This window comes from Ixodes scapularis, unplaced genomic scaffold (assembly GCF_016920785.2).
Source record: "Ixodes scapularis isolate PalLabHiFi unplaced genomic scaffold, ASM1692078v2 PGA_scaffold11__112_contigs__length_91849675, whole genome shotgun sequence".
Taxonomy (NCBI): Eukaryota; Metazoa; Arthropoda; class Arachnida; order Ixodida; family Ixodidae; genus Ixodes; species Ixodes scapularis.
This window is the reverse complement of record NW_024609837.1, coordinates 84,722,205-84,739,150: the sequence shown is the minus strand read 5'-3', so window position 1 is coordinate 84,739,150 and position 16,946 is coordinate 84,722,205. Positions and strand designations below refer to the sequence as shown.

At 46.9% G+C, this 16,946-nt stretch overlaps 1 protein-coding gene across 1 annotated transcript in view; it reads right to left on the bottom strand.

Annotated features, from left to right (window-relative positions):
* Positions 1-4,944: 4,944 nt before the first annotated feature.
* LOC8028397 (DNA-directed RNA polymerase II subunit RPB1-like) overlaps positions 4,945-16,946 on the bottom strand; it is a 28,888-nt gene continuing 16,886 nt past the window's right edge. The window contains exons 2-4 of the mRNA XM_040211474.1: positions 10,884-11,021; positions 9,627-9,830; positions 4,945-6,380 (exon numbers count right to left, since the gene is read on the bottom strand). Of these exons, the coding sequence (XP_040067408.1) occupies positions 4,945-6,380; positions 9,627-9,830; positions 10,884-11,021 (1,778 nt within the window). The remainder of the gene's footprint in view (positions 6,381-9,626; positions 9,831-10,883; positions 11,022-16,946) is intronic.

The window sequence follows — 16,946 nt, the reverse complement described above, 5'->3', positions numbered from 1 at the left end:
AGCCTCACTTTGGCGTTTCCTCGCGAACTGAGGCCAAAAGAAGTTAGGTGGTAACCGGATAACTAGGCAGCGAAGCATAACTCTGGCACTTGTTTGGCAATTCAGGGCAAATATAGTGAGGCTCTAGCTAAAGGATATAAAGTTTTGATATAGAATTGCTCTTTTGGGCTAACAGGGCCTCAAATTGCCAGACAAAAAGCAAATTATGGCCCTAATAACTGCGCAGCTTAGGATGTTTCTGAATAACAGCGAGTTATTGCTTACTGGAATTTCAGCGGACATCAAATGGTCGCAGTGGAGGTACCTCCGGCGACACCGCCAAGGTGGCAAGGTACCAGGCAAACAGTCCAGGCGGTTCTTGCGGGAACTGTGGCTTCAGGCGTACCTAGGCTTTTCGCACTTTTTAGAGCGCAGCTCTTAGGGGCCCGTTTCCGGCTTGAGCGGCGTCGGCGTCGGCGTCGGCGTCGGCGTAACCGCGCGGTGCATCATGGGAAATGTCCCATAATGCACCGCGCGAGCCCCCCACCGGGGTCACGTGACCTCGTGGGGGCACGTGACCCCCCCGAGGTCACGTGACCCCGGTGCATCATGGGAAATGTCCCATAATGCACCGCGGGGGGGTCACGTGACCTCGGGGGTCACGTGACCCCCCCGAGGTCACGTGACCCCGGTGCATCATGGGAAATGTCCCATAATGCACCGCGGGGGTCACGTGACCTCGGGGGTCACGTGACCCCCCCGAGGTCACGTGACTTCCGAAGTCACGTGACTCCCCTGAGGTCACGTGACCCCCGCCGATGTCGCGTGACCCCCAATGACGTCATCGTCACTGATGACGTCACCGGCATCCACATCGTCATCATCATCACTGATGACATCATCATCACTGATGACGTCACCGGCATCCACATCGTCATCGTCATCATCACTGATGACGTCACCGGCATCCACATCGTCATCGTCATCATCACTGATGACGTCACCGGCATCCGCATCGTCATCGTCATCATCACTGATGACGTTACCGACATCCGCATCGTCATCGTCATCATCACTGATGACGTCATCAGTGACGTCACTGATGTCACCGGCATCCACATCGTCATCGTCATCGTCACTGATGACGTCACCGGCATCCGCATCGTCATCGTCATCATCACTGATGACGTCACCGGCATCCGCATCGTCATCGTCATCATCACTGACGGCGTTACCGACATCCGCATCGTCATCGTCATCATCACTGATGACGTCATCAGCGACGTCACTGATGACGTCACCGACGTTCGCATCGTCATCGTCATCATCACTGGTGAAGTCATCAGTGACGTCACTAATGACGTCATCGGTACCCGCATCGTCATCGTCAATGATGACGTCATCAGTGACCTCAGTGATGACATCATCGGCATTGGAGGTCACGTGACCCCCAGGGTCACGTGACCCCCCCCCCTGGTTAGTTTAACCCCCCCCCCCCCCCAGTGCCGTTCCCTCCTCCTCCTCAAGAGCTGCGCTCTAATTCGGCGTTACAGGGAGTTGTAAGCAGCTTTCACTTTTTTAACTGGCAAACACAAAAGAGATGTGTTCAATATTTATAGCTTCGTGCACTTTGTGAATATTTATATCTTATAGGGCAGAAAGACCTGCTCATCGAGACAAAAGCCCAATCGTTGGCTCTTAGTTTCTTGCAAGCGAGGATTGACCCAACCTCAAAAAATCTTTCCTTTTTTTTCTGCAAGTTAGGCGTCACTGCCGGGTCTTTCGCCTGCCACCTGGCATCTATGGTCCTAAATCGCGAAACAAGCGTCAGGGTTAGGCTTTACTTCTGGTTGTTTGTTTTTTAGGTTGCATACATTGGCCGAAGATTACAATAAAAGTCCAGTACCAGGCTTTACTGGTGGTTTTTCGGTTGATGCGTGGAATCTTTGGCTGAAGTCTGGTACTTTCGTGTTTATGTGGCAAATCATAAAAAAAAAGAAATGCAAAAGAAAAGTACTTTCACCAGCTAACGCCTTGGAGCGAAACCTAGTTAGGCCCAAGTAAGACACCTAAGATTTTCCAAACTTGGGCCAAATCAGGGGTTTTTCTGGCTTGCTACTTGTGTTTGCTTATCTACAGTGCTAACTTAGTTAAGGTCTGTTTGATCCCGGGCCTTGACGATGCAGCTGGGAACGAGAAACCCTATAAAGTATCGAAAACATCATTAAAAAAGTGATCATACCTGTTTTTTTTTAGATAGGCTTTGCGTTATAAGCACGAACAAAATGGCAACTTTTTTGTGATCTGTTGCCAATCTTCACTCATTTATGCTTGGTAATATTTAATACTTTCCTGTGTGTAAGTCTCCGTCCTAAGCACTTGGTAACAGACACGCTGGTGTATCAGATTTTTGTGCACTTCTGAATCAGCGTCGGCTAGAATGTGACGTCTGCCATACGCTTGCAAAGGTCTTCATCCTTCCCGCCATTACTATGTGCAAAATAGGGAGCCTCGCACACCCATTGTTTGAGATACTCACAGGTCCCAACATTTCGTATCACGCTACGTGAGTTCTATTGTCACTGACAGGTTATAAAAGGGGAAGTGTGGCGAGTCCAAAGGATCTCATTATCTCTCTGCAGCCAATCAGATCGCGGAAATATTCTATAATGACTCTGAAGGACTAATTACAAACAAGGAAGCACGAAGAAAATTAACCAAGGCCTGCGTGTTTTAAACTGTCCGTTACTAGAGAAAGTAAAGCTGTCGTTCCTCTCGCAAAACTATTTCTATTCTATTTTAATATCACGTGGCGGGCGAGTTGGTTGTACATATTAGAATATTAAAGCGCAAAACGACGAGGAACAAAAAGAGGACACAGGAAAGAGTGCTAACCCTATCTGATGGCGACTGAGTAGAACCTCGCCTTGCAGGTTGAACTTGCGATCATGTTAATATAAAAAGAAACAGTCTACAGGAGGTAGACACAAAAAAGGGCCAATTGTAGAAGAAAGAACCTTAATGATTGTTTTCTAATACAATGGGCCCTTTTTCGTGTGTAAATCCTCTATGCCTGTTTTCACCTCAAGAAACGCAGTAAAAAAAATCCGAGTCTTCGTGGAGCATCACTAATTTCCCCCTTTATGTGGAGAATTAAGATTTATGTAAGCGAGTTCTATATTAGACATATGTTGTCGTATCACGACGTACATGCTCCAAACGCCAACAGCATCGCTTTTTCTTCCGACAACCAAATCTCGTAAGAACTACTTCGCGCCGCGTATGAACAATGCGCAAAGCTTTTTTTCTTTTCTTTTTTTTTCAGGTGAAAACGGCTATAGACTCTTTTTTATATCGACGTAATCGTGAGTTCAAGCTGCAAGGCGAGGTTTTACTCAATCGCCAGAGGATATGGTTGGCGCTTTTTCCTGTCTCACTCTTTTTTCCTTCCTTGTCGTTTTGTGCTTTAATATTCTAATATTTCTATTCTCGCAACGAGCAACGGCTGCCGGAAAGAGGGAGAGGCTGGCCGTCGAGTCAGCAGAGCCCGCACGGGCAGACTCCAGAGTGGCTGCACAGCCGAGCTCAGCGCGGCGCAGCCACTTCACGAGTGCGCGCGCTAGGCCGTCAGCCGCATCTGGGCATTAGCGAAACGTTGCTGCCCACACCAGTACGGCGCAGACGAACTAAGGGAGCGGCAAAACGACATTGATGATTTCTGATCCACAGCTCATAAGAAGTGCTTAGGTGTCCTCGCAATTTTTTTAGTTTCTGCCAGCATCATTTAGGCCCAATGTCAAAAGTCCAATCAATACATCACATGTCTGTGCCCGTCGCCCTGGATGTTAAAGGCTGGTTCAAACACTTGCGACCGACAACGACCAACTCCGACACAACCGACACAACCGCGCAGCAGCAGCGACACAATCGCTGCTGCTGCGCGGCCCATCGTAAGAGGTCACACGAGGATTAAAACAGGTTTTGTCCGAGTCGGTCGTAGCCGTCAGCAATTCTGTAAAACAGGTTTTACTCCAGATAAAAAGAAAAGTAGAAATTCCGATCTTGTCTCTCGAAAAAGTATTTTATATTTTAATGGCTAAAGCCGAATTCGATAGGCACTCAATAGAGACGATTTGTTGACCTTGAAGCTAACCTTAAAGAATTGTCTACGCTGCAAGGCCTCTATCGGATATAATATGTCTGTTGCTAGCTAGTGTAGACGCAGGAGGGAATAGCGAAGCAGCAGCACATTTTGTAATTTTTGCAGCGGTGCATTGTGGACCGTGCGTTTTACGTGTACCGTTTTGCAAGTCGATAGACGTAAATCAATGCAAGGATTGTTTTCATGCCAGAGCCAATCGAGCCTAGCAACCACAGTTAAAGTATGGTCTGACGTGTGAAAACATTCCCGCGAGAAATCTCATGGGCGGAATACATTCTTATTATTTGCAGACCAGAATATCTGAGAAAGCAATTTTGGAACCACACAGAGTTTACCTAAATTACTGACTAACTCCTGTTACGCTATCAGTAGCTTACATCGTACAAAGATGCCACAAACTTCCGGCAGTCTGTAAGGACGTGACAACAAAGTAAAAGCTGCATAAAAGGCCACGTTATTAGTAATTAGTGGGGACTTCGCTATTGTCATCATATGCATTATATTTGTCTGCAGTAACAACAAAAGGTTAGTCTTAACAGAACATTCATTCGTTGTCGCAACATCGTATTAGATATCCCTCAGGAACCTACGCCATCCTGTTGTAAATCATACCTTAGGCTACAACGATAAGAGTGGCGAGCATTATAAAGAGTGTCACACGAAAACTAGTTGCGAATAGTAATCTTTATTTGTTCAGTTGGTTCAACGTGAACTTGCAAAGGCTGAAAGAGTCGTCCAGTGTAAGTAAAGCATTTATTGACTCAGTAGTTTTGAGCGAAATAAGGAGCACAACAGCATTATTCTCAATAGGAAGGAGCGCTGTAGCTTGGGGCAGAATAGCTTGGTGGGGCGTAAGAAGGAGCGCTGTAGCTTGGTGCCGAATAGGAGGGGGCACTGTAGCTCGGTGGAGAATAGGAAGGAGCGCTGTAGCTTGGAGCAGAATAGCTTGGTGGAGAGTACGAAGGAGCGCTGTAGCTTGGTGCCAAATAAGAAGGAGCGCTGTAGCTTGGTGCCGAATAAGAAGGAGCGCTGTAGCTTGGTGCAGCATAACTTGGTGGGGAGTAAGACGGAGCACTGTAGCTTGGTGCCGAATAAGATGGGGCACTGTAACTTGGGGCAGAATAGCTTGGTGGGGAATAAGATGGAGCGCTGTAGCTTGGGGCAGAATAGCTTGGTGGAGAGTATGAGGGAGCGCTGTAGCTTGGTGCAGAATAGGATGGGGCGCTGTAGCTTGGTGGGGAATAGGAGGGAGCACTGTAGCTTGGGGCGGAATAGGATGGGGCACTGTAGCTTGGGGCGGAATAGGATGGGGCACTGTAGCTTGGAGCAGAATAGCTTGGTGGAGAGTACGAAGGAGCGCTGTAGCTTGGTGCAGAATAGGAAGGAGCGCTGTAACTTGGTGCAGCATAACTTGGTGGGGAGTAAGACGGAGCACTGTAGCTTGGTGCCGAATAAGATGGGGCACTGTAACTTGGGGCAGAATAGCTTGGTGGGGAATAAGATGGAGCGCTGTAGCTTGGTGGAGAGTATGAGGGAGCGCTGTAGCTTGGTGCAGAATAGGATGGGGCGCTGTAGCTTGGCGGGGAATAGGAGGGAGCACTGTAGCTTGGGGCGGAATAGGATGGGGCACTGTAGCTTGGTGCAGAATAGCTTGGCATGGAGTAAGAAGGAGCGCTGTAGCTTGGGGCAGAATAGGATGGGGCACTGTAGCTTGGAGCAGAATAGCTTGGTGGGGAATATGAGGGGGCGCTGTAGCTTGGGGCAGAATAGCTTGGTGGGGAATACGAGGGAGCGCTGTAGCTTGGGGCCGAATAGGATGGGGCACTGTAGCTTGGGGCAGAATAGCTTGGTGGGGAATATGAGGGAGCGCTGTAGCTTGGGGCCGAATAGGATGGGGCACTATAGCTTGGGGCAGAATAGCTTGGTGGGGAATATGAGGGAGCGCTGTAGCTTGGGGCCGAATAGGATGGGGCACTGTAGCTTGGGGCAGAATAGCTTGGTGGGGAATATGAGGGAGCGCTGTAACTTGGGGCCGAATAGGATGGGGCACTGTAGCTTGGGGCAGAATAGCTTGGTGGGGAATATGAGGGAGCGCTGTAGCTTGGGGCCGAATAGGATGGGGCACTGTAGCTTGGGGCAGAATAGGTTGGTGGGGAATATGAAGGAGCGCTGTAGCTTGGTGCCGAGTAGCTCGGAGCCGAGTAAGAGTTTCCACCGTAGCTGTCATAGCTTGAGTAACCTAAAGAGAAATAACACGAATGTAACCTTACATTTACAAGGTGGAATTATTTTACTGTTACATTGTTAAAAAAATAAGACTTTATGTTTAGCTCATATTTCGTTAGATCATGGTAAAGTAAGATAATAGGGAGAATTGATGCACACAATAAATCTCTCTAGCGCAAAGCGTCAGCGACCCGTCGCTAGTTTTGCGCACATTGAAATAACTGAAATTGTACAGCTTGTGACTCGTAAAAGAAAGACGCTTGTCTTCTTAACAAGAACCAGTCACACTGTCCATACACGCGTGTTTGCAGGTATGCTCTGGGCATACTTTAACCATATTCTCCACACATTCCGATCATGCTTAGAGCAGGCTCAGGGCATGCTCAGAGCACAAAAAACGGCGGACTCGAATACGCAGAGCAGTAGCTACTACATGATGCTCGCTCTTAGAAAGGGGTTTACTGTGTGTGCTTTAATTGTTTTATATTGCCTACGTTAATATCACTCATCATGACTAATCTTTCAATTGTGACCTGTTGACTTAGATACCAACTGCCTGCATTGGCGACCATCGTTAAAACTTCCACGAATGAAACTTGTTCTGTTATAGATTAAGTGCTACGTCTGGAAAGTTCAATAAAATACCCATGAAAACAGCCCTATCGTAAATATTGAAGCTCTCCGGGAAAATACGGCGATCTTTTTTGCCTAGTTTTACAATTATTATACGTGAACGATCAATGTGAGGAACAAAGTAAAAAAAGTAAAAAAATGTAATCGGAATTGCGACATCACCCATCAAGTGAAGAAGAAAGGTATCATGCGAATTCTCGATTAACCTTTTAAGTAAAAATGACATAGCTGAGTCCGCCGTTTCAGTTCATGTGCTGACTGCGAGCTCACACAAAGTGGAATCCAGAGAATTATAACCTAACTAGCAGCTTGTTTTAACCGCGCTCTAATCAATGCGCCCAGAAGCAGGTTCATACATTTGCGCTTGACTACGGCCGGCTAAGCTACGACTGGTTTAAGCATCTTGCAACCGCCTACAGCCGGCTGCGACGCGGTGCAGCCGGTCCTAGGCGGTACGTATGGGAAGCAGCCTTAACAATAGCGCTCATTGATTAAGCTGTGCGTTCTACACTCCGCAAATATATCAGCAATAAAAAAAAACGCGCGATTGTTGGCTTGTTAAAAACACCGACGCATATAAATACTTGAGGTATTTCCACGCATAGATACGAACTAGAACGCACGCTTAAAGGCTGGCACAAAACACCTGTTTTTGAATGTGACCGGCCACGTATCAACCCCTCGTGAACGTCTACGCACGACAATACACACTTGGTTCAGTTATTGGGTAAAGTTTGGAACGCCTCCGAGTTGTGAATGTTGTAGGCATCATTCATTGTGCCTGAAATAATTCTGGCAAAGTTATAAGCGATTCTCTCATAAGTAAGGGGGGGGCGTTTGATCTCGCCGACACTTTGAAATCCTTGTTCTTGTTCTACGCAGTCGGAAGTCTTTTCAGCGCTACACAATAGATGGCGGCAACGTGTCCTCTTGTCGCAATCGGTTACAATTACAACGTGCTCATAAATTTTACACGTTTTATATGGGCCTCAATAACGAACAGCAGAAAGAGGAAAGACTCCTTTCGGCGTATGCACTTGAACCTCCGACCGATTCGGCATAAAGGCTGGGTCACCCCAGAACATCAAAGAAAATACTGAATGCGATTCCTAGACTCGCTACTTTGATCTGTGAAGTCAGCGGGCCGAGACCAATGCATCTAGTTCTTCCCCTTTACTTACATCCCTTTTCCCGCCAGGTAGAATGACTAAAGTAAAACTATCTGGAGTAATATTTTTTTATTCAACGTGCTTCTATGGTGCTTCGAAGATGTCTCCAACTGGTGTGTCTAGCATCCTATACCGTCCATCAACGTTACTAGAACAACTCGACTGGGAAACTACCATAGAGCCTACTCTGAAAAAGGGAGAGCGATACGTATTAGAATACCGAACTAGTGGCAGTCGCAACACCGCCATTTTTCGCACAGCGACCACTCTGGAAACTGCATGGCTGCTTGTATTGAATCGGGAGAGTCGCCGTCGGTAGAGTCCGCTGTGACTCTTCTATTTTGGCTTTAATCGGACATTTTGGCGGTGAAACATATACGATGGAAGGGGTCTCGGGGATGCTAACCCCCGCCTCCCAAGTGGGCGCGCCGTAATTAATCCCCGAAGTTAGGACGCACCCAAGTCGGGGCGCGCTACCTGAAATCAGCTGTGAGACATGGTTGTATAAAATCAATATTAATTGTGCTGCAAAACCTTGTAAACTAAAATTAAAAAAAACACAAAATAACATCACGCTTTTGTAATTTTGTTCAAATCTCCAATAAAATTTCCCATATAAAGGACACTTTTCCGTTTTGTTTTGACGCAAAAACGTGCTTTCTTAAAGCTCATGGTGACCACAGTAAAGAAAAGAGGTTGAGCCGCCATCTTGGCGCCTTGAGCCTGGAAGCTTCGATACTTTGGGAACGTTCAGTTATTCTAGCAGTAGCCATATAAAGCAACTTGAACGTTTCAACTCGTCGCTAAAGGGTGGCGCTGTTATCGTAGTTTACTCAGTCTCGGGGGACTTGAGCAGTCCAGGTTTCAAGGGTGAATTTCCGAATTGAGTGTTTTTGTAACGTTGCCGTCGATGCAACAAAGGTGGTCCCGAAGTGGCAACAAATGACATCACAAGAACCGGCGTGTCAGGCTGTTGAATGTCGTCATCCGGACGGTTAAACGTAAGAAGTCTGTTGCGGAAAAAAAAAAAAAAACACGACAGGACGCGAGTATCGCTGTCGTCACGGTGTCCCAACTCCTCTCTGTCGAAGCTTCCGGGAACTGTCAAGCTGGAGAGCCACATGCAGCGGAACAGGCGTCTGCCGCATACACCTCTGCTGCTGTCACCCCCAGGATCGTTGCCGGCGACAGCGTGACACTTTTGTGACGTCATTAGGCGGAAATTGAGGAACCACGTCTTAGGGCGCGGTAAACACACCAGTCGGAGACACGTTCCAGGCACCTTAATGCTACTTCTCCTACACCTTGTAAGCAGTAACAGATGGTTGAAACGCAGTCATTCGTACTTAAACAGTAATGTAAGAACCAGCCTTTTACGTGTCCTTTAGCTAGTCTGTTTCCGAACGCTAACAGCAGACGGTCTCCGAGAGGGCAGGGAGCTTTCGGGCATTACGTACCTCCTCCATAGTCCTGGCCGTAACCAGCACTTCGTCTGACGCGGTGGGATTTGGAGCAGCGTTCCTTCAGCTCGTAGAGCTTGTCGCTGTTGGGCTCGTCGAGTTGCAGCAGTGTTACGTGGCTATCCAAGGTCAGGTGGCTTGGCGGGCTGTGCCGATGGCTTACGCTGTCCTCCTTGAACAGGACGTAGAATGTCGAGTCGCCTGCACAATAATCGCCATATAAGCGAGGACATAGTTTAGAGACGTGAATTGGTGCGCGTAAGGCCGCGCTCACACTGCCCATTCATCGTGTAAAAGAAAGTATGTAAACACTGTGCATAGTGTTTTTTTTTTCTGTTCTCGAGGATGTTTTGTCGCATTGGTCATACAAAGATTGTCTGGAGGTATGTTTGAAGCACACGCATGTAAAAAACAAACATGATTCGAACATCTTTGAGTCGTGTAGGCTGATACTTTTGTTGTCATGCCCGAAGCGAACACTGCTTATATTTTAAATCACGTACGAGTAGTTTGACTGCTGCTTGAATAAGAAAGCTGTTTTTAGAGTGGAAACATCAGATTATGTTGTGGCTCATCGCGTCTTCGTTTATTATTTTATTCTGTTGAGCGTGGGAGAAAGCGTTCCCCGGCTCTTGCACTTACTCTTAGTAGGGGCTTTCCCCTCATTTCGTTGGTGATTTCGTTAATGGCAATGATGAGAAGCTTAGTGGCGCAGCAGCATCGAAGGCTATATTTCGCCGAGCTAAACCTGTTTAGAGCATACTAAGAAGTAAAGTCAATCTAAGGCTGCCCTGAATTCCGATCACGATATCAAAAGCATGGGATATATAGGGCCAGCGTTATCGCTCTTGCGTCCGCGGATGGAGCCTCGATAGAGAGTGCAGCGGGGAGCGGGGAGTCGCCGATTGAACTCTTCTCGTTCAGTCCGTGACTTCTCTCGAGGCGGTGACTTTTCTCGGTGCGCGCTGGGCGGCAGCGAAGCAAACCACGGGTAATATGAAAGCTCTTGCTTGCGGGTTTTGTGTACCACCAAAGCGGCCCAGGAGCGCTATAGGAAGGTGCAGCAAGGTGAAGTGGGGTGAGCGAGGGATGCGGCTGCTAAACGACAGCGCGGGCTGCTAAACAACGCAGGCCTAAAATAAATGGCCCAGAAACTACTAAATAACGCGAACTTTTGAAAAAAGAAATCTTATTTTATCTAGAAAGAACGAGAGAAAGCAACTGAAAGCTTTTGCCAAGCCAGAGTAGACGTACCGAGAGGCAAGTCACAGCTGCAGGTTGCATTCAGCGATGTCTGGTAATCCTGAGAGACGAATGTTTTCGTAACTTCCGAAACTGCGAGCGTGTAGAGAACACGCAGGCGACCGCAGAGCTTCTCCTCGTTCTCTTGAGCTGTGAGAAAGAAAAACGTCCCACTCTTTCCACGGGCGTAGAGCGTAGAAGGACTCCTGGTGACGGCCACCGTCTGTTGTCCATTTCAAGATTTCTCCGCAGTGTGTTAAAAGGCACAAGTGCGAGCTCATAATTTTCGAAAATAGCTTCGCTGCGCTTGTGTAACCAACGCATGTTATCGCGCTATGCTACCGCGCGTGTGCATTTGATAGTACACTCTAAAAAAAAAAAGGTGTCAAAGGAGAGTAAGTGCCCTAACTTACTCTACTTTAACTCTCTCTTCATCAAAGTTACTCTTTCGCCACCGCTTCTTTCGATGATACCCTCCCTTAACCCTCACTCGAACTCGAGAGTAACTGTAGCGAGAGTAAGTTTCTCCTCGCGATATCACGGGCTGTCAACAGATGGCGCCGCTATGGGGTCGGCGCATGTTCGACGCTGCTCGGCGCATATTTCTTTTTTTGTTTTTCTTTTTGCGGGGAAGGTTTTTTTCTCTACCCGCTTCTTTTTTTCTCTTTTTTTCTTTTGGGGGGGGGGGGGGGGGGCAGAAGATGGGCAAGGATGTTTTAATAAGTGAGTTGGTACAGCCTACCTTTATTTAATTGTGTCAACGCGCAATTCAAATGTTTTTCTTCAAAAAAAAAAAAGTACAGAATTTACAGGTAATTTTTTGCTGCTCCTTGGTGCATATGCGTCGCCTGCGATATGAGCTCATAGGAACGGTCAAATGGGGCCGCCGATGTCCGCGTCTATGCATCGCCCTCCCGTCGCGGCCAAACCCATGGGACTTTTCGCTTTAGATGATTATAGTTGACTTATGATCTTGACAGAAAAGCTTCGTACACTAACTACGGGTTTATGGACTGCACTTCATGTCAGGTGAAGAACATTTTTTGTGTGTGTGTTTCGTGTTTCGTTTCGACAATCCACAACGGCGAGGGGCTGTGCCCACAACATACCGAAGCAAAACGAAGACGACACTGTCCGTGGACTGTGGGAAAAATACATCTCCGGCTCCGGCTCTTCGAACAGCTCTCTCCAAACTTGGCCATGTTAGTAACCAAAGCCTTTCTTCAGGCTTGCAGGTGCGAATGGCTTTGTTCCCGACGTCACAAAAGCCGCGAAATCATGACCTTGAAGGACGCTGGCCTCGCCTCGGGGAATGCAGGCGGCTTAACTAAAGTTCCCCTACCCTTTGAGTGTCGAGGAGTCGACGAGCAGCGCAACAAGCAGGGCAGCGCAACAAAACTCCAAAATAGCAATACTCTGACTTTACGAACTCTACAATGAGGAGAAAACCGGACGACAAAACAACTAACAGCTCAGCGTTGTTTTTTTTTTTTTTTTTTTTTTTTTGTCTTGCCTTTTTTTAGGGTTTACTCGCCCTACTTATTTAGCTTCAATAATACACAAAAAAAATGCAAAAAACACACTGAAAAAATCCCCATCATTGAAAAAAAGAAAAAGAAAAGAAGCAAGAGAGAAAAGCGACAGCATATGCACTGTTGAAGCAACTTTGGAATGCTCATAATCATTTGGTTTCAAAGCGTACCTAGTTGACTGCTTTAATCGCTGAAGTGGGTAATGTTTACGTGCTTGCGTTCAGCACGTGAGTCGTGGAACTTCCTCTACGTATATAGACTTTCAAAAATGAGTTCAAGAGCCAAGCCGTTCTTGACTTTGTTTTTAAGAATGATTATTGACCTACAACTTCAAGCGTGTCATCAACGTCTCCAACATAACCAGCAGATTCACGTCAGGCAGCATTGTCCGCCCTAGGCGACAGCGATGTTGTGGCCAACGACGGCGGTCGCCAATCTCCAGCCCGTGCGGAGCATTCGTTTTGTTAGATGAACTTCCTGGGGAAGTACTGGTTTTGACACAAATGTGGAGGGACCGCACCGCTTAGCGCGTCTCAGCGGTACAGGCAACTTGCATTTGCCCAGAGGCCTTGTATCCTAATGTAACCCGCCTGCTGCAAATCCTGGCCTCCATGCTCGTTAGCAGCGCTGAAGCGGAACATTTGCTTTCGAGACTCCTAAGACTGGGACGTTGAAGCATCTGAGGGCTTCAACGTCCCAGAGGCGCTTGCTACTCCGTCCTAAGCTGAGACCAGACGCTTCGCCTTCAACGCGAGCTCGCTGGCTTCGGCAGTGCATTGGTTGCGCGTGCCTGCGCGATCACACTTGTTTTTGGAAGGGCAGAAAGCTCGCGCTTAAAGCGGAGCTTCTAGTCTGAGCTTAATGGTGAACGCAGCATTGGTGACGTGCGCGATCAAAAGCGTCGCTGTGATAGGCCTTCCACGATTGGCCGAATGGTCACTATGACGTCAGCAAAGGTTTTCTCATTGAAAGAAATAAGAGCAATGTAAGAACTTCAATTTTGACGGGGTTGGCAGTGTTGGCTTCAGAGCGCAATGATCTCAAGCTTCCACACCATGCTAATTATAAATACCGTCGAACTTGTTGTTCGTAAGGTAATGACGTCACGAGAGAAAACTATAGGAGGGCGCCACCAAAACATCTCGCCGCTAATAGGGGCTGCGCTTTTGAACATTCACCGGAATATGCAAATCAGCACCGGAAGGGTACTCTCGCTTCTTTCTATCGACCGACGGCGGCTTCCACTAAATGTTTAGACCCCACAAAATGATAGAAACTGGTATTTTTCTCTTCCACTTTCTCGCAAAACGACAACGAAGAAAAGAAATAATTTAAAACATGACTATAAAACGATAATTTGTGAAATATGTGATCCGCGCAGGAACATTGAGCGTGATGCTTCACTAGCTCATTGCCCCAGTGCGCATTGCAGTTTTTGTGTTTAATCGTATTCTAAACTTCGCTATTCTCTGGCACTTTTCCGCAGTTTTCAGTCATTGGATACTCGAGTGTTCCGCATTGAAGTGCACGCACCGTAATTTTTTTTGTGAGCCTTTCTGGACTTTTTTACTCAAAGTCAAATATAATATTTAATGACTGCGTTCTTTCGTCATTTAACATTAAATTTCCCTGTTTTAAATATTGGACGAACGAGATGTGGAAAAGAAGGTTGGACTTTTGTCGTCTAAGAAAGAGGAAAATAGTAAACAATATTGTGTTTGGGCAGTTTCGTTTCCTCTCTTTTTTTGTGTGTGTCTTTCAAACAGCTTAAGCAAAAAAAAAAAAAAAAACCCTGAAGAAATTTTTTGGCTAAGCCACTGATACACACTTTATTATACCTCAAGCCAAATGAATCTGAATTTCTTATTTGATGAAACGAGTAACGACGCACTGGTGCAACTATCATCTTTCTTTACGCTAAATTTGAACACCTCCAAAGTTTTCCCCTCTGTTTTCTGTTCCTGCTTGCCCGGAATTTGTCTTTTTTCCAGCAAAGGGTCATACGAGCACTTATCACAGTGGACTGCCAAGTTCCCTAAAGGAGACCACTTTACAGAAAGTTCATGCCCTATGTACGATCGTTTGGTGCACGAAAGCACCCGATGTCAAATGCCCCACGACTGACACCCGCACTTTTCCCTTTTGCCCTGCCTTCAAAAGGCTATTTTTATCAAAAGCCCATGACACGAATTCTCAGATCATGTGGCCTGGTCGTGCTCACGAGCGTGTGCAACGTAATCATGCCGTCATTTGTAGACCCTCAAGATATTAGGTTAAAACCTGGAACAATGCTGGTTGAAGCGTGCACACGGATTCTGCACTTGGGGCTATAATGCTACACCCGTACGATCGCCCACATGTCGTTGATATTTTAGACTACCGATGTGGCGCATTCCATATGTTTGTGTGCATGTCTCTTTGTGCGCATGCTCTCGTGTTTGTTTTATTTTGAGGCATAAGCTAGTTAGCTTCACTGATGCTCTGAGGGAACGCCAAAGTGGCCGACAATCTTTTGAAATTCATGTCGCCCCTTTTCTTTTTGTTGGGAGACATTTGATTTATCATTATCTTTATAACTTTGACATGAGGCTTCAAGCTGAGTTCCGTGCTTCGTGTCGGTCAGTCCCTTTTTGTCCTCTTGTTCTAGAGTTATCATGTCTAAGCAATCTCTGCCATATTGGTTTTTGAATACCCGGATAGCAAATACCAGCTGAGACAAACGGAAGAATTCGAGAGAGGGAAGAGCGCAGTGGAGGGGCGCGCCGATGGCCTCGAAACGGGTTGCTTACGAAGGTCCCTCGGCCTGGCGCAAGAGCTCTATCTCTCTCTCGAAAAGGGCGAGAGAAGGTGACCAGAAAACAGTTTCTCTCCCGTTTTCCCCACCCATCATCACTAATCTCTCCAAATCTCTTTTGAGATTAGGGGACTCGGCGTCCTCGTCCTTGAAGGAGGAGGGATCCCTTCATTCCTAAGCCGACAGTGTCGAAGAAGCTGCGCGCCCGCCGGACCGGTTATCGCCTGCTCCGCTCTCTGCGCGTAGTTTCGGGAGGGAGCGTGATCACGTGATTAAAGCCAAACGTGCGATTGGTTCACCAAACGCCTTAGCTTCCTCTTCACTTTCAGCCTAGGAGTGACGCAGTCCAGCCCGCGAAGCACACACACACACACAAACGCCCACACACAGAAAGTGGGATCGCGTGAACCAAGGCCTAACGATAAGGTAGGGACTGGAAGACGGTGGGGACGGTCCCCTCAATGTCCAACACGCGCATCCGCGAACTGCAAAGGGGCAGGTGTGCCTTTTTTTTTTTTTTTTTTTCAGGCAGAGATAGCTTTTTTCGAGAATGGCAAGATCAACATGTTCATATCAGGACACAGTGGTGTCAGTTTCTAAGTTGTTTGTGTGCATTTCATTGCTAAGCGGACATTTTTTTTTTATCGGGCGAAGCGGCTCGGCATCTCCTTTATCCACGCTACCCTTGCTGGAACCAGTAAGAACGATGGTTTAATGCCCAGTGCGATCTTCAACATGCGGATTGTCAAGACCTTGGATATTCTCTCGGCAGCGCCCACAGACCGGTGATCTTCCTTTGTTGTGGCCAAGCATACATGTCACCACTAGCTTCGGCGGACCGAAGACACGACGGACCGCTTTCTTTTCCACGTGAGTGACAATGAGAGGATCCTCTTTTTCCTCTTGACCATCGGGTCGGGGACATGTGTTCTTGCTGCGCAATGTACGTTTTGTCATGATCCGATGAGTTTGAACCGTGTCTAACTCTGGGCCGGGAATCTCCGACGAGTCCGCGTGTAGTCCACAGCGATCGGCCCGAAAGGTCCAGTACAGCGTAATTTGTAAGTGCTTTTTATTCTAATAGTCTGTGAGAGACATTCTGATTGGTTATTTTCGTGTTTGAAGTCATTTTTAGTTCGTGTTTTTTGTTAAAATATGGCTGTTTCTTGACGATAGATGTGTGCTGTAGTAAAGTCCTCCCAGTATGTCCAAAGCCGAATTCCACGGGGCGCTGAGTAGTCCTTCTTTGCCAAGATTCAGCTTGTCAGGTGGTTGTGGACTGTCAGCTTTGTCGCCGCGCTATGCGAGTGTGTTTTCCAGTAATCGTTTTTACTCGACAAGTTTTTTTGTTTTTTTTATGTGAGTGATTTACTAATTTAAGCATCATGTTCCGCTCAACCGTCATATTTTGTTTGTAAGAGAGTAGTTATTGGACTGAAAATTTAGTAGTACATTTGACACTGGTGAGCTGAAGGGGAGGCCAGCGGTTTGATTTATAACATGTCAATAACACGGAAATAATATGGGTACATTTATAACTACAAATTTCTGGGCCGCAAACACCGCAATTCTTAAAACTGTTTCTTTTTTTCTTTCAAATCAACGTAGAAATATAGGTGTGAACTTAAATGTCGAGATTGCAATAAACATGTCTTAAGGCTAGATGAAGGCTTAAAGGACACTGTGATGTTGCAAGAGTAGGGCTAAGCAATTTATAGATTAACGTTTCTAGTATTTGAAGAGAAAAAA